This window comes from Nerophis lumbriciformis, linkage group LG18 (assembly GCF_033978685.3).
Source record: "Nerophis lumbriciformis linkage group LG18, RoL_Nlum_v2.1, whole genome shotgun sequence".
Taxonomy (NCBI): domain Eukaryota; kingdom Metazoa; phylum Chordata; class Actinopteri; order Syngnathiformes; family Syngnathidae; genus Nerophis; species Nerophis lumbriciformis.
Window position 1 is genome coordinate 45,127,381 of NC_084565.2, and position 22,800 is coordinate 45,150,180.

The 22,800-nt window shown below is 39.1% G+C and overlaps 1 protein-coding gene across 2 annotated transcripts in view; it reads right to left on the minus strand.

Moving 5' to 3' along the window:
* Positions 1 to 387: 387 nt before the first annotated feature.
* LOC133618020 (pre-B-cell leukemia transcription factor 1-like) overlaps positions 388 to 22,800 on the minus strand; it is a 59,395-nt gene continuing 36,982 nt past the window's right edge. Inside the window, exons 5-9 of one of the 2 annotated variants that reach the window (XM_061978477.1) lie at positions 22,155 to 22,290; positions 21,897 to 21,945; positions 5,243 to 5,355; positions 5,063 to 5,152; positions 388 to 579 (exon numbers count right to left, since the gene is read on the minus strand). In XM_061978477.1, coding sequence (XP_061834461.1) covers positions 487 to 579; positions 5,063 to 5,152; positions 5,243 to 5,355; positions 21,897 to 21,945; positions 22,155 to 22,290 — 481 coding nt within the window. In that variant the 3' untranslated portion in view covers positions 388 to 486. Of the gene's footprint in view, positions 580 to 5,062; positions 5,153 to 5,242; positions 5,356 to 21,773; positions 21,946 to 22,154; positions 22,291 to 22,800 lie in introns of both variants that reach the window. The other variant, XM_061978476.1, reaches the window with a different exon arrangement.

Here is a 22,800-nt window from a genome sequence, read left to right on the forward strand (position 1 = left end):
CAAACTTCCTGTTTATTTCTTGTTATGACTTGTAAAAAAACACTTCTCTGAGAACAGCAAACAAAGAATAATGTTTCCTTGTCCTAGCAATAAAAAGACATGCAATAAGTAACAAATCCAACATTCCGTCCGGTTCCACACGCGGTAAAAAGAGTCTTTATTGGGATTGTTTTCTTTAGCTCCTCTTGCAGCAGGACACCATGGCGATGACGTCACAGTGGCTCCGCCCACATGGCGATGACGTCACAGTGACTCCGCCCACAAGTTTCAAGAAACATTCATTCTTGTAAAAAAAAACAAAAAAACGTCACATTTTGAAGGTGTCAAAGTCTCCAGCGAGTAAAGAAAGAAATCCGACGTGTTTGGAATGCCAACAAAGACCCAAGACGGGAAGTTTAAAAAGACAGGACAGGAAGTGAAATGTGTCAATCAAAAGGATGTGTGGCACCGCAGAAGTCAAAGAGTACAAATGGTCCCAATCGGACATCAGTTGGACGCGTCTGAGTGGACGCTTCCGGGTCCTTCTGTGGGCGATGTCACTGAAGACGGGGTGGGCGTGTCTTGCCAGCCGCCGTTTGTCTGAAAGGAGGAGGGGCTGGTTAAAATGCTGATGCACAAAGTTTCATGCTCATGAACTCGTTAGCATATGTCACGTACCAAGTTTAATGACTGTAAGGTGTACGTTTGCCAAAATTGCTTGAAAAAAAGTAAGTTAGCACGGTAATGTTAGCATCTTAACATGCTAATAGTTAGCATATGTCAAGGACAAAGTTATATGACTTTAGGGTAAATGGTTGCAAAATTAGCATAAAAAGTTAGCCTGCAAAAACAGTTAGCATGTTTCACGTACCAACCTATGTGATTCCAAGGTGCCAAAATGAGCATGCTAACAGATAACATATGTCACGTACCAAGTTTAATGACTGTAAGGTGTGCGTTTGCGAAAATTGCTTGAAAAAAAGTTAGCACGGTAATGTTAGCATCTTAACATGCTAATAGTTAGCATATGTCAAGGACAAAGTTATATGACTGTAGGATAAATGGTTGCAAAATTAGCATAAAAAGTTAGCCTGCAAAAACAGTTAGCATGTTTGACGTACCAACCTATGTGATTCCAAGGTGCCAAATTGAGCATGCTAACAGATAACATATGTCACGTACCAAGTTTAATGACTAAGGTGTGCGTTTGCGAAAATTGCTTAAAAAAGTTAGCATGGTAATGTTAGCATCTTAACATGCTAATAGTTAGGATATGTCAAGGACAAAGTTATATGACTGTAGGGTAAATGGTTGCAAAATTAGCATAAAAAGTTAGCCTGCAAAAACAGTTAGCATGTTTGACGTACCAACCTATGTGATTCCAAGGTGCCAAATTGAGCATGCTAACAGATAACATATGTCATGACCAAGTTTAATGACTAAGGTGTGCGTTTGCGAAAATTGCTTAAAAAAGTTAGCATGGTAATGTTAGCATCTTAACATGCTAATAGTTAGCATATGTCAAGGATAAGGTTTTATGACTGTAGGATAAACGGTTGCAAAATTAGCATAAAAAGTTAGTCTGCAAAAACAGTTAGCATGTTTCACGTACCAACCTATGTGATTCCAAGGTGCCAAAATGAGCATGCTAACAGATAACATATGTCACGTACCAAGTTTAATGACTGTAAGGTTTGCGAAAATTGCTTAAAAAAGTTAGCATGGTAATGTTAGCATCTTAACATGCTAATAGTTAGCATATGTCAAGGACAAAGTTATATGACTGTAGGGTAAATGGTTGCAAAATTAGCATAAAAAGTTAGCCTGCAAAAACAGTTAGCATGTTTCACGTACCAACCTATGTGATTCCAAGGTGCCAAAATGAGCATGCTAACAGATAACATATGTCACGTACCAAGTTTAATGACTGTAAGGTTTGCGAAAATTGCTTAAAAAAGTTAGCATGGTAATGTTAGCATCTTAACATGCTAATAGTTAGCATATGTCAAGGACAAAGTTATATGACTGTAGGATAAATGGTTGCAAAATTAGCATAAAAAGTTAGCCTGCAAAAACAGTTAGCATGTTTCACGTACCAACCTTAGCAATGTATTTTTTATAACTTTTTATAACTTTGTATTGCATTGCAGCGGGCCCATAATATATGTGTGTACAATGTCCAAGGTGCCAAAATTAGCATGCTAACAGATAACATATGTCACGTACCAAGTTTAATGACTGTAAGGTGTGCGTTTGCGAAAATTGCTTGAAAAAAAGTTAGCACGGTAATGTTAGCATCTTAACATGCTAATAGTTAGCATATGTCAAGGACAAAGTTATATGACTGTAGGGTAAATGGTTGCAAAATTAGCATAAAAAGTTACAGGTGGCATCCTATGACAGTTCCATGCTGGAAATCACTGAGAGCGGCCCATTCTTTCAGAAACAGTCTCCATGTTCAAGTGCTTGATTTGATACACCGGGCCAAGTGATTAGTGATTCTCATCATTTGGATGGCTGGCCAAATACTTTTGGCAATGTAGTGTATGAGCAATAATAATATGGGCCTGCTGCAATGCAAGCGCCCATTCACTGCTGTAGTGCATGGGCAATTGCATTGCAGCGGGCCCATAATATGTGTGTGTACAATGTATTGCATTGCAGCGGGCCCATATGTGTTTGTACAATGTATTGCATTGCAACAGGCCCATAATAATGTGTGTATACATTGAATTGCATTGCAGCAGGCCCATAATAATATATGTGTGTGTACAATGTATTGCATTGCAGCAGGCCCATAATATGTGTTTGTACAATGTATTGCATTGCAACAGGCCCATAATAATGTGTGTATACATTGAATTGCATTGCAGCAGGCCCATAATAATATATGTGTGTGTGTACAATGTATTGCATTGCAGCAGGCCCATAATAATATATTTGTGTGTGCAATGTATTGCATTTCAGCGGGCCCATAATATGTGTGTACAATGTATTGCATTGCAGCAGACCCATAATAATATATATGTGTGTGTACAATGTATTGCATTGCAGCGGGCCCATAATAATATATGTGTGTGTACAATGTATTGCATTGCAGCAGGCCCATAATAATATATGTGTGTGTGTGTGTGTGTGTGTGTGTGTGTGTACAATGTATTGCATTGCAGCAGGCCCATAATAATATATGTGTATACAATGTATTGCATTTCAGCAGGTCCATAATAATATATGTGTGTGTGTGTGTGTGTGTGTGTGTGTACAATGTATTGCATTACAGCAGGCCCACAATAATATATGTGTATACAATGTATTGCATTTCAGCAGGTCCATAATAATATGTGTGTGTGTGTGTGTACAATGTATTGCATTACAGCAGGCCCATAATAATATATGTGTGTGTGTACAAGGTATTGCATTGCAGCAGGCCCATAATAATATATTTGTGTGTGCAATGTATTGCATTTCAGCGGGCCCATAATATGTGTGTACAATGTATTGCATTGCAGCAGACCCATAATAATATATATGTGTGTGTACAATGTATTGCATTGCAGCGGGCCCATAATATATGTGTGTGTACAATGTATTGCATTGCAGCAGGCCCATAATAATATGTGTGTGTGTGTGTGTGTGTGTGTGTACAATGTATTGCATTGCAGCAGGCCCATAATAATATATGTGTATACAATGTATTGCATTTCAGCAGGTCCATAATAATATATGTGTGTGTGTGTGTGTGTACAATGTATTGCATTACAGCAGGCCCATAATAATATATGTGTGTGTGTGTGTACAATGTATTGCATTGCAGCAGGCCCATAATAATATATTTGTGTGTGCAATGTATTGCATTGCAGCGGGCCCATAATATGTGTGTACAATGTATTGCATTGCAGCAGACCCATAATAATATATATGTGTGTACAATGTATTGCATTGCAGCGGGCCCATAATAATATATGTGTGTGTACAATGTATTGCATTGCAGCAGGCCCATAATAATATATGTGTGTGTGTGTGTGTGTGTGTGTGTGTGTGTGTGTGTGTGTGTGTGTGTGTGTGTGTGTGTGTGTGTGTGTGTGTGTGTGTGTGTACAATGTATTGCATTGCAGCAGGCCCATAATATTATATGTGTATACAATGTATTGCATTGCAGGAGGCTCATAATAATATATGTGTGTGTACAATGTATTGCATTGCAGCAGGCCCATAATAATATATGTGTATACAATGTATTGCATTGCAGCAGGCCCATAATAATATATGTGTGTGTGTGTGTATTGCATTGCAACAGGCCCATAATAATATATGTGTATACAATGTATTGCATTGCAGGAGGCTCATAATGTATGTGTGTGTACAATGTATTGCATTGCAGCAGGCCCATAATAATATATGTGTGTGTGTGTGTGTGTGTGTGTGTGTGTGTGTGTACAATGTATTGCATTGCAGCAGGCCCATAATAATAATAATATATGTGTGTACAATGTATTGCATCGCAACAGGCCCATAATAATATATGTGTGTGTGTGTGTGTGTGTGTGTGTGTGTGTGTGTGTGTGTACAATGTATTGCATTGCAGCAGGCCCATAATAATAATAATATATGTGTGTACAATGTATTGCATCGCAACAGGCCCATAATAATATATATGTGTGTGTGTGTGTGTGTGTGTACAATGTATTGCATTGCAGCAGGCTCATAATAACATATGTGTGTATACAATGTATTGCATTGCAGCGGGCCCATAATAATATATGTGTGTGTGTAGAGGAAGTAGTGCACGCTCGCTGTCAGCGCCATTAGCGAGGCTGCAAGGTGACGTGAGCGATGCTCTCTGAATGTTGTCCCAGTCTCCTTCTGGCTGTCCTATCCATTTTACTCCTCCCGACACGCCTTGTCGCTGTGGATTTCCTCCCGCCAGCCAGCACACTAACACCACCCTCCCCCCTCCCCCCTCCCCCCTCCATGTTCTCCCGCACGTGCTGGCGGGGAAACGCCGACGCGGCGGAGAGGTGGTCACCTGCTCGGCCCCTCCCCCGACAACCTCAGATACTCTTTGTGTGTCTTCCATGCTTACGTTGAGGCCTTGAGGACTGTACATGTGATTGGCTGACAGGCCCTCGCTGTACACGCCCCTTTGGCTGATGACGTGACGCAGACTGTCCACCTGGGGGCGACAACAACAACAACAACAACAATGATGTCATCTGGAAGACAAAAAAAGATGGCAAATGTGGGTTAAATGAGCAAGTGGTACCTGCGCCTGGACGCTGGCGCCCACCTGAGCCGGCTGGTACGGGTCGCCATTGAGGGGCTGGACGCCGGCGAAGAGGTCGGCCGAGTTGGACGCGTTAAAAGACGCGGCGGAACCTGCGAGGAGACAGCAGCCGTCCAATCAGCGGCGGGGTTAGCATGTGTGAAGAAGCGGTGTGGTGTTGGCCTACAGACCACGTGTGAGGTTTGCATCTTTCCAACAAGTATGTCACATTCGACTGACAAAATAGCAATATTACGCAAAAAGGTGTGAAATTGTCCGTGGATGCTGAAATTAATGAAATGCTAACAGTTAGAATGTGTTTTTTGCTAAAAAAAAAAAAAAAAGGCTGCATGCTAACGTTAGCAGCACGTACCAAGTTATATGAATCTGAGGTGTTTGGCTGCAAAATTGGCTAAAAGAGTTAGCATGCTAACAGTTAGCATGTATCAAGTACTAAATTATATGAGCCTATGGCGTTCGGCTGTAGAATTGGCGGGGAAAAAAAGTTAGTACGCCAACAGTTAGCATGTGTCAGGTACCAAGTTATACGAGGCTGAGATGTTCGGCTCCAAAATGGGCTAAAAAAGTTAGCACGCTAATGTTAGCATGCTGACAGTTAGCATGTGTCAGGTACCAACTTATATGAGTCTGAGGCATTGGGCTGAAAAATTGGCTAAAAAAAGTTAGTACACTAAGGTTAGCATGTTAGCATGCTGACAGTTAGCATGTGTCAGGTACCAACTTATATGAGTCTGAGGCATTGGGCTGAAAAATTGGCTAAAAAAAGTTAGTACACTAATGTTAACATGTAAGCATGCTGACAGTTAATGTGTGTCTGAGGCATTCGGCTGCAAAATGTGCTAAAAAAAGTTAGCACACTTATGTTAACATGCTAGCACGCCAACAGTTAGCATGTGTCAGGTACCAAGTTATACGAGGCTGAGACGTTCGGCTCCAAAATGGGCTAAAAAAGTTAGCACGCTAATGTTAGCATGCTGACAGTTAGCATGTGTCAGGTACCAACTTATATGAGTCTGAGGCATTGGGCTGAAAAATTGGCTAAAAAAGTGAGTACACTAATGTTAGCATGTTAGCATGCTGACAGTTAGCATGTGTCAGGTACCAACTTATATGAGTCTGAGGCATTGGGCTGAAAAATTGGCTAAAAAAAGTGAGTACACTAATGTTAGCATGTAAGCATGCTGACAGTTAATGTGTGTCTGAGGCATTCGGCTGCAAAATGTGCTAAAAAAAGTTAGCACACTTATGTTAACATGCTAGCACGCCAACAGTTAGCATGTGTCAGGTACCAAGTTATACGAGGCTGAGATGTTCGGCTCCAAAATGGGCTAAAAAAGTTAGCACGCTAATGTTAGCATGCTGACAGTTAGCATGTGTCAGGTACCAACTTATATGAGTCTGAGGCATTGGGCTGAAAAATTGGCTAAAAAAAGTGAGTACACTAATGTTAGCATGCTGACAGTTAGCATGTGTCAGGTACCAACTTATATGAGTCTGAGGCATTGGGCTGAAAAATTGGCTAAAAAAAGTTAGTACACTAATGTTAGCATGTTACCATGCTGACAGTTAGCATGTGTCAGGTACCAACTTATATGAGTCTGAGGCATTGGGCTGAAAAATTGGCTAAAAAAAGTTAGTACACTAATGTTAGCATGTTAGCATGCTGACAGTTAGCATGTGTCAGGTACCAACTTATATGAGTCTGAGGCATTGGGCTGAAAAATTGGCCAAAAAAAGTGAGTACACTAATGTTAGCATGTAAGCATGCTGACAGTTAATGTGTGTCTGAGGCATTCGGCTGCAAAATGTGCTAAAAAAGTTAGCACACTTATGTTAACATGCTAGCACGCCAACAGTTAGCATGTGTCAGGTACCAAGTTATATAAGTCTGAAACATCTAGCTGCAAAATTGGCAAAAAAAGCACATTAATGTTAGCATGCTAACAGTTAACATGTGTCTGAGGAATTTGGCTGCAAAATTGGCTAAAAGAGTTAGCATGCTAATGTTAGTATGCTAACAGTTAGCATGTATCAAGTACTAAAGTTATATGAGCATGCGGCGTTCGGCTATAAAATTGGCTAAAAAAAAAGTTAGTACGCCAACAGTTAGCATGTGTCAGGTACCAAGTTATACGAGGCTGAGATGTTCGGCTCCAAAATGGGCTAAAAAAGTTAGCACGCTAATGTTAGCATGCTGACAGTTAGCATGTGTCAGGTACCAACTTATATGCGGCTGAAAGGTTCGGCTGCAAAATGGGCTAAAAGAGTTAGCACACTAATGTTAGCATGCTGACAGTTAGCATGTGTCAGGTACCAACTTATATGAGTCTGAGGCGTTGGGCTGAAAAATTGGCTAAAAAAAGTGAGTACACTAATGTTAGCATGTAAGCATGCTGACAGTTAATGTGTGTCTGAGGCATTCGGCTGCAAAATGTGCTAAAAAAAGTTAGCACACTTATGTTAACATGCTAGCACGCCAACAGTTAGCATGTGTCAGGTACCAAGTTATATAAGTCTGAGGCGTTCAGCTGCAAAATAGGCTAGCACACTAATGTTAGCATGCTAACAGTTAACGTGTGTCTGAAACATCTAGCTGCAAAATTGGCAAAAAAAAAGTTAGCACATTAATGTTAGCATGCTAACAGTTAACATGTGTCTGAGGAATTTGGCTGCAAAATTGGCTAAAAGAGTTAGCATGCTAATGTTAGTATGCTAACAGTTAGCATGTATCAAGTACTAAGTTATATGAGCCTATGGCGTTCGGCTGTAGAATTGGCGGGGGAAAAAGTTAGTACGCCAACAGTTAGCATGTGTCAGGTACCAAGTTATACAAGGCTGAGACGTTCGGCTCCAAAATGGGCTAAAAAAAGTTAGCACGCTAATGTTAGCATGCTGACAGTTAGCATGTGTCAGGTACCAACTTATATGAGTCTGAGGCATTGGGCTGAAAAATTGGCTAAAAAAGTGAGTACACTAATGTTAGCATGTTAGCATGCTGACAGTTAGCATGTGTCAGGTACCAACTTATATGAGTCTGAGGCATTGGGCTGAAAAATTGGCTAAAAAAAGTGAGTACACTAATGTTAGCATGTAAGCATGCTGACAGTTAATGTGTGTCTGAGGCATTCGGCTGCAAAATGTGCTAAAAAAAGTTAGCACACTTATGTTAACATGCTAGCACGCCAACAGTTAGCATGTGTCAGGTACCAAGTTATACGAGGCTGAGATGTTCGGCTCCAAAATGGGCTAAAAAAGTTAGCACGCTAATGTTAGCATGCTGACAGTTAGCATGTGTCAGGTACCAACTTATATGAGTCTGAGGCATTGGGCTGAAAAATTGGCTAAAAAAAGTGAGTACACTAATGTTAGCATGCTGACAGTTAGCATGTGTCAGGTACCAACTTATATGAGTCTGAGGCATTGGGCTGAAAAATTGGCTAAAAAAAGTTAGTACACTAATGTTAGCATGTTACCATGCTGACAGTTAGCATGTGTCAGGTACCAACTTATATGAGTCTGAGGCATTGGGCTGAAAAATTGGCTAAAAAAAGTTAGTACACTAATGTTAGCATGTTAGCATGCTGACAGTTAGCATGTGTCAGGTACCAACTTATATGAGTCTGAGGCATTGGGCTGAAAAATTGGCCAAAAAAAGTGAGTACACTAATGTTAGCATGTAAGCATGCTGACAGTTAATGTGTGTCTGAGGCATTCGGCTGCAAAATGTGCTAAAAAAGTTAGCACACTTATGTTAACATGCTAGCACGCCAACAGTTAGCATGTGTCAGGTACCAAGTTATATAAGTCTGAAACATCTAGCTGCAAAATTGGCAAAAAAAAAAGTTAGCACATTAATGTTAGCATGCTAACAGTTAACATGTGTCTGAGGAATTTGGCTGCAAAATTGGCTAAAAGAGTTAGCATGCTAATGTTAGTATGCTAACAGTTAGCATGTATCAAGTACTAAAGTTATATGAGCATGCGGCGTTCGGCTATAAAATTGGCTAAAAAAAAAGTTAGTACGCCAACAGTTAGCATGTGTCAGGTACCAAGTTATACGAGGCTGAGATGTTCGGCTCCAAAATGGGCTAAAAAAGTTAGCACGCTAATGTTAGCATGCTGACAGTTAGCATGTGTCAGGTACCAACTTATATGCGGCTGAAAGGTTCGGCTGCAAAATGGGCTAAAAGAGTTAGCACACTAATGTTAGCATGCTGACAGTTAGCATGTGTCAGGTACCAACTTATATGAGTCTGAGGCGTTGGGCTGAAAAATTGGCTAAAAAAAGTGAGTACACTAATGTTAGCATGTAAGCATGCTGACAGTTAATGTGTGTCTGAGGCATTCGGCTGCAAAATGTGCTAAAAAAAGTTAGCACACTTATGTTAACATGCTAGCACGCCAACAGTTAGCATGTGTCAGGTACCAAGTTATATAAGTCTGAGGCGTTCAGCTGCAAAATAGGCTAGCACACTAATGTTAGCATGCTAACAGTTAACGTGTGTCTGAAACATCTAGCTGCAAAATTGGCAAAAAAAAAGTTAGCACATTAATGTTAGCATGCTAACAGTTAACATGTGTCTGAGGAATTTGGCTGCAAAATTGGCTAAAAGAGTTAGCATGCTAATGTTAGTATGCTAACAGTTAGCATGTATCAAGTACTAAGTTATATGAGCCTATGGCGTTCGGCTGTAGAATTGGCGGGGGAAAAAGTTAGTACGCCAACAGTTAGCATGTGTCAGGTACCAAGTTATACAAGGCTGAGACGTTCGGCTCCAAAATGGGCTAAAAAAAGTTAGCACGCTAATGTTAGCATGCTGACAGTTAGCATGTGTCAGGTACCAACTTATATGAGTCTGAGGCGTTGGGCTGAAAAGTTGGCTAAAAAAAGTGAGTACACTAATGTTAGCATGTTAGCATGCTGACAGTTAGCATGTGTCAGGTACCAACTTATATGAGTCTGAGGCATTGGGCTGAAAAATTGGCTAAAAAAAGCGAGTACACTAATGTTAGCATGTAAGCATGCTGACAGTTAATGTGTGTCTGAGGCATTCGGCTGCAAAATGTGCTAAAAAAGTTAGCACACTTATGTTAACATGCTAGCACGCCAACAGTTAGCATGTGTCAGGTACCAAGTTATATAAGTCTGAGGCGTTCAGCTGCAAAATAGGCTAGCACACTAATGTTAGCATGCTAACAGTTAACGTGTGTCTGAAACATCTAGCTGCAAAATTGGCCCAAAAAAAATTAGCACATTAATGTTAGCATGCTAACAGTTAACATGTGTCTGAGGAATTTGGCTGCAAAATTGGCTAAAAGAGTTAGCATGCTAATGTTAGTATGCTAACAGTTAGCATGTATCAAGTACTAAGTTATATGAGCATGTGCCGTTCGGCTGTAAAATTGGCTAAAAAAAAAGTTAGTACGCCAACAGTTAGCATGTGTCAGGTACCAAGTTATACGAGGCTGAGACATTCGGCTCCAAAATGGGCTAAAAAAGTTAGCACGCTAATGTTAGCATGCTGACAGTTAGCATGTGTCAGGTACCAACTTATATGCGGCTGAAAGGTTCGGCTGCAAAATGGGCTAAAAGAGTTAGCACACTAATGTTAGCATGCTGACAGTTAGCATGTGTCAGGTACCAGCTTATATGAGTCTGAGGCTTTGGGCTGAAAAATTGGCTAAAAAAAGTTAGTACACTAATGTTAATATGTAAGCATGCTAACTTTTTTTAGCCAATTTTTCAGCCCAACGCCTCAGACTCAAATAACTTGGTACGTGACACATGCTAACTGTCAGCATGCTTACATTAGTGTGCTAACTTTTTTAGCCCATTTTGGAGCCGAACGTCTCAGACTCGTATAACTTGGTAACATGCTAACTGTTGGCGTGCTAGCATGTTAGCATAAGTGTGCTAACTTTTTGAGCACATTTTGCAGCCGAATGCCTCAGACACACATTAACTGTTAGTACACTAATGTTAATATGTAAGCATGCTAACTTTTTTTAGCCGAATTTTTCAACCCAACGCCTCAGACTCAAAACACTTGGTACGTGACACATGCTTACTGTCAGCATGCTAACATTAGTGTGCTAACTTTTTTAGCCCATTTTGGAGCCAAGTGTCTCAGACTCATATAACTTGGTAACATGCTAACTGTTGGCGTGCTAGCATGTTAACATAAGTGTGCTAACTTTTTGAGCACATTTTGCAGCCGAATGCCTCAGACACACATTAACTGTTAGCATGCTTACATATTAACATTAGTGTACTAACAGTTAATGTGTGTCTGAGGCATTCGGCTGCAAAATGTGCTAAAAAAAGTTAGCACACTTATGTTAACATGCTAGCACACCAACAGCTAGCATGTTACCAAGTTATATGAGTCTGAGGCGTTCGGCTGCAAAACTGGCTCAATAAGTTAGCTAATGTTAGCATGCTGACAGTTAGCATGTGTCAGGTACCAAGTTATACGAGGCTGAGACGTTCGGCTCCAAAATGGGCTAAAAAAGTTAGCACGCTAATGTTAGCATGCTGACAGTTAGCATGTGTCAGGTACCAACTTATATGAGTCTGAGGCATTGGGCTGAAAAATTGGCTAAAAAAGTGAGTACACTAATGTTAGCATGTTAGCATGCTGACAGTTAGCATGTGTCAGGTACCAACTTATATGAGTCTGAGGCATTGGGCTGAAAAATTGGCTAAAAAAAGTGAGTACACTAATGTTAGCATGTAAGCATGCTGACAGTTAATGTGTGTCTGAGGCATTCGGCTGCAAAATGTGCTAAAAAAAGTTAGCACACTTATGTTAACATGCTAGCACGCCAACAGTTAGCATGTGTCAGGTACCAAGTTATACGAGGCTGAGATGTTCGGCTCCAAAATGGGCTAAAAAAGTTAGCACGCTAATGTTAGCATGCTGACAGTTAGCATGTGTCAGGTACCAACTTATATGAGTCTGAGGCATTGGGCTGAAAAATTGGCTAAAAAAAGTGAGTACACTAATGTTAGCATGCTGACAGTTAGCATGTGTCAGGTACCAACTTATATGAGTCTGAGGCATTGGGCTGAAAAATTGGCTAAAAAAAGTTAGTACACTAATGTTAGCATGTTACCATGCTGACAGTTAGCATGTGTCAGGTACCAACTTATATGAGTCTGAGGCATTGGGCTGAAAAATTGGCTAAAAAAAGTTAGTACACTAATGTTAGCATGTTAGCATGCTGACAGTTAGCATGTGTCAGGTACCAACTTATATGAGTCTGAGGCATTGGGCTGAAAAATTGGCCAAAAAAAGTGAGTACACTAATGTTAGCATGTAAGCATGCTGACAGTTAATGTGTGTCTGAGGCATTCGGCTGCAAAATGTGCTAAAAAAGTTAGCACACTTATGTTAACATGCTAGCACGCCAACAGTTAGCATGTGTCAGGTACCAAGTTATATAAGTCTGAAACATCTAGCTGCAAAATTGGCAAAAAAAGCACATTAATGTTAGCATGCTAACAGTTAACATGTGTCTGAGGAATTTGGCTGCAAAATTGGCTAAAAGAGTTAGCATGCTAATGTTAGTATGCTAACAGTTAGCATGTATCAAGTACTAAAGTTATATGAGCATGCGGCGTTCGGCTATAAAATTGGCTAAAAAAAAAGTTAGTACGCCAACAGTTAGCATGTGTCAGGTACCAAGTTATACGAGGCTGAGATGTTCGGCTCCAAAATGGGCTAAAAAAGTTAGCACGCTAATGTTAGCATGCTGACAGTTAGCATGTGTCAGGTACCAACTTATATGCGGCTGAAAGGTTCGGCTGCAAAATGGGCTAAAAGAGTTAGCACACTAATGTTAGCATGCTGACAGTTAGCATGTGTCAGGTACCAACTTATATGAGTCTGAGGCGTTGGGCTGAAAAATTGGCTAAAAAAAGTGAGTACACTAATGTTAGCATGTAAGCATGCTGACAGTTAATGTGTGTCTGAGGCATTCGGCTGCAAAATGTGCTAAAAAAAGTTAGCACACTTATGTTAACATGCTAGCACGCCAACAGTTAGCATGTGTCAGGTACCAAGTTATATAAGTCTGAGGCGTTCAGCTGCAAAATAGGCTAGCACACTAATGTTAGCATGCTAACAGTTAACGTGTGTCTGAAACATCTAGCTGCAAAATTGGCAAAAAAAAAGTTAGCACATTAATGTTAGCATGCTAACAGTTAACATGTGTCTGAGGAATTTGGCTGCAAAATTGGCTAAAAGAGTTAGCATGCTAATGTTAGTATGCTAACAGTTAGCATGTATCAAGTACTAAGTTATATGAGCCTATGGCGTTCGGCTGTAGAATTGGCGGGGGAAAAAGTTAGTACGCCAACAGTTAGCATGTGTCAGGTACCAAGTTATACAAGGCTGAGACGTTCGGCTCCAAAATGGGCTAAAAAAAGTTAGCACGCTAATGTTAGCATGCTGACAGTTAGCATGTGTCAGGTACCAACTTATATGAGTCTGAGGCATTGGGCTGAAAAATTGGCTAAAAAAGTGAGTACACTAATGTTAGCATGTTAGCATGCTGACAGTTAGCATGTGTCAGGTACCAACTTATATGAGTCTGAGGCGTTGGGCTGAAAAATGGGCTAAAAAAGTTAGTACGTTAATGTTAGCATGTAATGTATGTCTGAGGCATTCGGCTGCAAAATTTGCTAAAAAAAAAGTTAGCACACTTATGTTAACATGCTAGCACGCCATCTAATGTTGGCATGCAAAACAGGCTAAATAGGTTAGCACACTAATGTTAATATGCTAACAGTTAACATGTGTCTGAAACATCTGGCTGAAAAATTGGCACAAAAAAAAAGTTAGCACACTAATGTTAGCATGCTAACAGTTAACATGTGTCTGAGGAATTTGGCTGCAAAATTGGCTAAAAAAAATAGCACACTTATGCTAGCATGCTAACAGTTAGCCTGTGTCAGGTACCAAGTTATATGAGTCTCAGGCTAAAAATTGGCTAAAAAAGTAAGCATGCCAATGTTAGCATGCTAGTATGCTAACAGTCAACATGTGTCCAGTACAAAGTTACATGAGTCTGAGGCGGTCGGCTGCAAAATTGGCAAAAAAAAAAGTTAGCAAGCTAACAATTAGCATATGGCTGCAAAATTGGCTAAATAAAAGAGTCAGCAGGCTAATGTTAGTCATGCTGCCTGGCTGAGCCAATCAGAGGCCACGATACTGAACGTTTGCTTGTTTTGGTCTTGCTCTGTGGCCTAAACTACTGCAGTATTTGTAGTTCATTTAGTCATCTTACTAAGTCATCTTACTAAGCCATCTTACTAAGTCATCTTACTAAGCCATCTTACTAAGCCATCTTACTAAGTCATCTTACTAAGCCATCTTACTAAGTCATCTTATTAAGCCATCTTACTAAGTCATCTTATTAAGCCATCTTACTAAGCCATCTTACTAAGTCATCTTACTAAGCCATCTTACTAAGCCATCTTACTAAGTCATCTTACTAAGCCATCTTACTAAGCCATCTTATTAAGTCATTTTACTAAGCCATCTTACTAAGCCATCTTACTAAGCCATCTTACTAAGCCATCTTACTAAGCCATCTTACTAAGTCATCTTATTAAGGCATTTTACTAAGCCATCTTACTAAGCCATCTTATTAAGCCATCTTATTAAGCCATCTTACTAAGTCATCTTATTAAGCCATTTTACTAAGTCATCTTACTAAGCCATCTTACTAAGCCATCTTACTAAGTCATCTTATTAAGGCATTTTACTAAGCCATCTTACTAAGCCATCTTACTAAGCCATCTTACTAAGCCATCTTACTAAGCCATCTTACTAAGCCATCTTACTAAGTCATCTTATTAAGGCATTTTACTAAGCCATCTTACTAAGCCATCTTACTAAGCCATCTTATTAAGCCATCTTACTAAGTCATCTTATTAAGCCATTTTACTAAGTCATCTTACTAAGCCATCTTACTAAGCCATCTTACTAAGTCATCTTATTAAGGCATTTTACTAAGCCATCTTACTAAGTCATCTTACTAAGCCATCTTACTAAGCCATCTTATTAAGCCATCTTACTAAGCCATCTTACTAAGTCATCTTACTAAGCCATCTTACTAAGCCATCTTACTAAGCCATCTTACTAAGTCATCTTACTAAGCCATCTTACTAAGCCATCTTACTAAGCCATCTTATTAAGTCATTTTACTAAGCCATCTTACTAAGCCATCTTACTAAGTCATCTTACTAAGCCATCTTACTAAGTCATCTTACTAAGCCATCTTACTAAGCCATCTTACTAAGCCATCTTATTAAGTCATTTTACTAAGCCATCTTACTAAGCCATCTTACTAAGTCATCTTACTAAGCCATCTTACTAAGCCATCTTACTAAGCCATCTTACTAAGCCATCTTACTAAGCCATCTTACTAAGGCATTTTACTAAGCCATCTTACTAAGCCATCTTACTAAGCCATCTTATTAAGCCATCTTACTAAGCCATCTTATTAAGCCATCTTACTAAGCCATCTTACTAAGTCATCTTATTAAGCCATCTTACTAAGCCATCTTACTAAGTCATCTTACTAAGCCATCTTACTAAGCCATCTTATTAAGCCATCTTACTAAGCCATCTTATTAAGCCATCTTACCAAGCCATCTTATTAAGTCATCTTATTAAGGCATTTTACTAAGCCATCTTACTAAGCCATCTTACTAAGCCATCTTACTAAGTCATCTTACTAAGCCATCTTACTAAGCCATCTTACTAAGTCATCTTACTAAGTCATCTTATTAAGGCATTTTACTAAGCCATCTTATTAAGCCATCTTACTAAGCCATCTTACTAAGTCATCTTACTAAGCCATCTTACTAAGCCATCTTACTAAGTCATCTTATTAAGGCATTTTACTAAGCCATCTTACTAAGCCATCTTACTAAGCCATCTTACTAAGTCATCTTATTAAGCCATTTTACTAAGTCATCTTACTAAGTCATCTTACTAAGCCATCTTACTAAGCCATCTTACTAAGCCATCTTACTAAGCCATCTTACTAAGCCATCTTACTAAGTCATCTTATTAAGCCATTTTACTAAGTCATCTTACTAAGTCATCTTACTAAGCCATCTTACTAAGCCATTTTACTAAGCCATCTTACTAAGCCATCTTACTAAGCCATCTTATTAAGCCATCTTACTAAGCCATCTTACTAAGTCATCTTACTAAGCCATCTTACTAAGCCATCTTACTAAGCCATCTTACTAAGCCATCTTACTAAGACATCCTACTAAGCCATCTTACTAAGCCATCTTACTAAGCCATCTTACTAAGCCATCTTACTAAGCCATCTTACTAAGCCATCTTACTAAGCCATCTTACTAAGACATCCTACTAAGCCATCTTACTAAGCCATCTTACTAAGACATCCTACTAAGCCATCTTACTAAGCCATCTTACTAAGCCATCTTACTAAACCATCTTATTAAGCCATCTTACTAAGCCATCTTACTAAGCCATCTTATTAAGACATCTTACTAAGCCATCATACTAAGTCACCTTACTAAGCCATCTTACTAAGCCATCTTACTAAGCCATCTTACTAAACCATCTTACTAAGCCATCTTACTAAGCCATCTTACTAAGCCATCTTACTAAGCCATCTTACTAAGACATCTTACTAAGTCATCTTATTAAGCCATTTTACTAAGTCATCTTACTAAGCCATCTTACTAAGCCATCTTACTAAGTCATCTTATTAAGGCATTTTACTAAGCCATCTTACTAAGCCATCTTACTAAGCCATCTTATTAAGCCATCTTACTAAGCCATCTTACTAAGTCATCTTACTAAGCCATCTTACTAAGCCATCTTACTAAGCCATCTTACTAAGCCATCTTACTAAGACATCCTACTAAGCCATCTTACTAAGCCATCTTACTAAGCCATCTTACTAAACCATCTTACTAAGCCATCTTACTAAGCCATCTTACTAAGCCATCTTACTAAGCCATCTTACTAAGACATCCTACTAAGCCATCTTACTAAGCCATCTTACTAAGACATCCTACTAAGCCATCTTACTAAGCCATCTTACTAAGCCATCTTACTAAACCATCTTACTAAGCCATCTTACTAAGCCATCTTACTAAGCCATCTTATTAAGACATCTTACTAAGCCATCATACTAAGTCACCTTACTAAGCCATCTTACTAAGCCATCTTACTAAGTCATCTTATTAAGCCATTTTACTAAGTCATCTTACTAAGCCATCTTACTAAGCCATCTTACTAAGTCATCTTATTAAGGCATTTTACTAAGCCATCTTACTAAGCCATCTTACTAAGCCATCTTATTAAGCCATCTTACTAAGCCATCTTACTAAGCCATCTTACTAAGCCATCTTACTAAGCCATCTTACTAAGCCATCTTATTAAGGCATTTTACTAAGCCATCTTACTAAGCCATCTTATTAAGCCATCTTACTAAGTCATCTTATTAAGCCATTTTACTAAGTCATCTTACTAAGCCATCTTACTAAGCCATCTTACTAAGTCATCTTATTAAGGCATTTTACTAAGCCATCTTACTAAGCCATCTTACTAAGCCATCTTATTAAGCCATCTTACTAAGCCATCTTACTAAGTCATCTTACTAAGCCATCTTACTAAGCCATCTTACTAAGTCATCTTATTAAGGCATTTTACTAAGCCATCTTACTAAGCCATCTTACTAAGCCATCTTACTAAGTCATCTTATTAAGCCATTTTACTAAGTCATCTTACTAAGTCATCTTACTAAGCCATCTTACTAAGCCATCTTACTAAGCCATCTTACTAAGCCATCTTACTAAGCCATCTTACTAAGTCATCTTATTAAGCCATTTTACTAAGTCATCTTACTAAGTCATCTTACTAAGCCATCTTACTAAGCCATTTTACTAAGCCATCTTACTAAGCCATCTTACTAAGCCATCTTATTAAGCCATCTTACTAAGCCATCTTACTAAGTCATCTTACTAAGCCATCTTACTAAGCCATCTTACTAAGCCATCTTACTAAGCCATCTTACTAAGACATCCTACTAAGCCATCTTACTAAGCCATCTTACTAAGCCATCTTACTAAACCATCTTACTAAGCCATCTTACTAAGCCATCTTACTAAGCCATCTTACTAAGCCATCTTACTAAGACATCCTACTAAGCCATCTTACTAAGCCATCTTACTAAGACATCCTACTAAGCCATCTTACTAAGCCATCTTACTAAGCCATCTTACTAAACCATCTTATTAAGCCATCTTACTAAGCCATCTTACTAAGCCATCTTATTAAGACATCTTACTAAGCCATCATACTAAGTCACCTTACTAAGCCATCTTACTAAGCCATCTTACTAAGCCATCTTACTAAACCATCTTACTAAGCCATCTTACTAAGCCATCTTACTAAGCCATCTTACTAAGCCATCTTACTAAGACATCTTACTAAGTCATCTTATTAAGCCATTTTACTAAGTCATCTTACTAAGCCATCTTACTAAGCCATCTTACTAAGTCATCTTATTAAGGCATTTTACTAAGCCATCTTACTAAGCCATCTTACTAAGCCATCTTATTAAGCCATCTTACTAAGCCATCTTACTAAGTCATCTTACTAAGCCATCTTACTAAGCCATCTTACTAAGCCATCTTACTAAGCCATCTTACTAAGACATCCTACTAAGCCATCTTACTAAGCCATCTTACTAAGCCATCTTACTAAACCATCTTACTAAGCCATCTTACTAAGCCATCTTACTAAGCCATCTTACTAAGCCATCTTACTAAGACATCCTACTAAGCCATCTTACTAAGCCATCTTACTAAGACATCCTACTAAGCCATCTTACTAAGCCATCTTACTAAGCCATCTTACTAAACCATCTTACTAAGCCATCTTACTAAGCCATCTTACTAAGCCATCTTATTAAGACATCTTACTAAGCCATCATACTAAGTCACCTTACTAAGCCATCTTACTAAGCCATCTTACTAAGTCATCTTATTAAGCCATTTTACTAAGTCATCTTACTAAGCCATCTTACTAAGCCATCTTACTAAGTCATCTTATTAAGGCATTTTACTAAGCCATCTTACTAAGCCATCTTACTAAGCCATCTTATTAAGCCATCTTACTAAGCCATCTTACTAAGCCATCTTACTAAGCCATCTTACTAAGCCATCTTACTAAGCCATCTTATTAAGGCATTTTACTAAGCCATCTTACTAAGCCATCTTATTAAGCCATCTTACTAAGTCATCTTATTAAGCCATTTTACTAAGTCATCTTACTAAGCCATCTTACTAAGCCATCTTACTAAGTCATCTTATTAAGGCATTTTACTAAGCCATCTTACTAAGCCATCTTACTAAGCCATCTTATTAAGCCATCTTACTAAGCCATCTTACTAAGTCATCTTACTAAGCCATCTTACTAAGCCATCTTACTAAGCCATCTTACTAAGCCATCTTACTAAGACATCCTACTAAGCCATCTTACTAAGCCATCTTACTAAGCCATCTTACTAAACCATCTTACTAAGCCATCTTACTAAGCCATCTTACTAAGCCATCTTACTAAGCCATCTTCCTAAGACATCCTACTAAGCCATCTTACTAAGTCATCTTACTAAGCCATCTTACTAAGACATCCTACTAAGCCATCTTACTAAGCCATCTTACTAAGCCATCTTACTAAACCATCTTACTAAGCCATCTTACTAAGCCATCTTACTAAGCCATCTTATTAAGACATCTTACTAAGCCATCATACTAAGTCACCTTACTAAGCCATCTTACTAAGCCATCTTACTAAACCATCTTACTAAGCCATCTTACTAAGCCATCTTACTAAGCCATCTTACTAAGCCATCTTACTAAGACATCTTACTAAGTCATCTTATTAAGCCATTTTACTAAGTCATCTTACTAAGCCATCTTACTAAGCCATCTTACTAAGTCATCTTATTAAGGCATTTTACTAAGCCATCTTACTAAGCCATCTTACTAAGCCATCTTATTAAGCCATCTTACTAAGCCATCTTACTAAGTCATCTTACTAAGCCATCTTACTAAGCCATCTTACTAAGCCATCTTACTAAGCCATCTTACTAAGACATCCTACTAAGCCATCTTACTAAGCCATCTTACTAAGCCATCTTACTAAACCATCTTACTAAGCCATCTTACTAAGCCATCTTACTAAGCCATCTTACTAAGCCATCTTACTAAGACATCCTACTAAGCCATCTTACTAAGCCATCTTACTAAGACATCCTACTAAGCCATCTTACTAAGCCATCTTACTAAGCCATCTTACTAAACCATCTTACTAAGCCATCTTACTAAGCCATCTTACTAAGTCATCTTACTAAGCCATCTTACTAAGCCATCTTACTAAGTCATCTTACTAAGCCATCTTATTAAGACATCTTACTAAGCCATCATACTAAGTCACCTTACTAAGCCATCTTACTAAGCCATCTTACTAAGTCATCTTATTAAGCCATTTTACTAAGTCATCTTACTAAGCCATCTTACTAAGCCATCTTACTAAGTCATCTTATTAAGGCATTTTACTAAGCCATCTTACTAAGCCATCTTACTAAGCCATCTTATTAAGCCATCTTACTAAGCCATCTTACTAAGTCATCTTACTAAGCCATCTTACTAAGCCATCTTACTAAGCCATCTTACTAAGCCATCTTACTAAGCCATCTTACTAAGACATCCTACTAAGCCATCTTACTAAGCCATCTTACTAAGCCATCTTACTAAACCATCTTACTAAGCCATCTTACTAAGCCATCTTACTAAGCCATCTTACTAAGCCATCTTACTAAGCCATCTTACTAAGACATCCTACTAAGCCATCTTACTAAGACATCCTACTAAGCCATCTTACTAAGCCATCTTACTAAGCCATCTTACTAAACCATCTTACTAAGCCATCTTACTAAGCCATCTTACTAAGCCATCTTATTAAGACATCTTACTAAGCCATCATACTAAGTCACCTTACTAAGCCATCTTACTAAGCCATCTTACTAAGCCATCTTACTAAACCATCTTACTAAGCCATCTTATTAAGACATCTTACTAAGCCATCTTACTAAGCCATCTTACTAAGCCATTTTACTAAGCCATCTTTATGCTGGAAAAAGTTTAATTTAGGCCAATATTGTATGCAAAAGAAGTAGTTTAGCATATATTGATTGACAGATGATTGGTTTTACTATCTTTAATGTCCCAAAGTGGACTCGCATCCTCCAAGTTTGGACACCCGTGTTCTAGAAGGGCGTAAAGGAAATCCTCGCTTGCGCTGATCAGTGAAAGTATTTTTTCTGTATTTATTATAAACTAACAATGCGCGCAGGTTTGGTTCCGCCGGGAGTCCCAAGTGGGTCAGAGGAAAAAGCCTGCGTGTCAAAGTGGACCAGAACCAGGAGCAGAGACTTCCTGTCTCACCTGCAGAGTTTGGCGTGGCGGGAGAATTTGCTCGGCTTCTGTGCGACGACGACGACGACGACGCGTTTGCCGCACTGACGGCGGTTCTGGCGGCGTACACGTTGGCTTCTTCCTGGAACTTACCAATGTTCTTCTTGTATCGGATTCTTTTGTTGCCAAACCAGTTGGAAACCTGAGCACACAAACACCACCATTGGTCACAATATCCCTGGGGGCGGAGCCTCTGAGAGCTCGTCAACGTTAGAAACTAATGATGTCGTTTACTTCCTGTTTCCTGTTCTAATGCCGCCCATCTAGGCAGGAAAGGGCTGGTGGCTGTATTTGTTAACAGTGCCACAAGGGGGCGTACCTGTGCCATGACAATTCCACAAGGGGGCGTACCTGTGCCATAGTGATGGCGCACTTTTTGGCCAGCTCCTCTTTGGCCTCCTCGCTGGGGTAGGGATTACTGAGGTGCGAGTAGAAGTACTCGTTGAGGATCTCCGTCGCCTGCTTGTTGAAGTTTCGTCTTTTGCGTCTGGAAAAAAACAACAACCGGCAAACGACAACACGTAAAATGAAGCGTTCATGATTGTAGATAATGGTGTGTTTATGTAGATAATGGTGTGTAAAAACATGTTCCACGTACATATGGTGACCCTAATGTGAAGCAAGTATAAGCAATATTGTTATTATCAGCGCTGACGCAGAGGGACTACTTTTAGCAGCGCTATATTGACATATTGTGAGCTGCTGCGTCGCCTCAGAGTTGGTGAAAGTTCCCTCTAAATGACAAACTCTCACGTTTGGCAACTTTGCCATTCAACTTAGAAAGACACACAAATACTCTTGTTTATGCCCATTAGTTGTTTTTTTGTATTATGATGAATTCTTCATCTAAATTAAAGAAATACACATCCCATGAGAGCAGACATTGTTCAGTAAGTGATTGTTTCATTCTGTTCAGAGTTTGTACCGTATTTTCCGCACTATAAGGCGCACCTAAAAACCACAAATTTTCTCAAAAGCTGACAGTGCGCCTTATAAC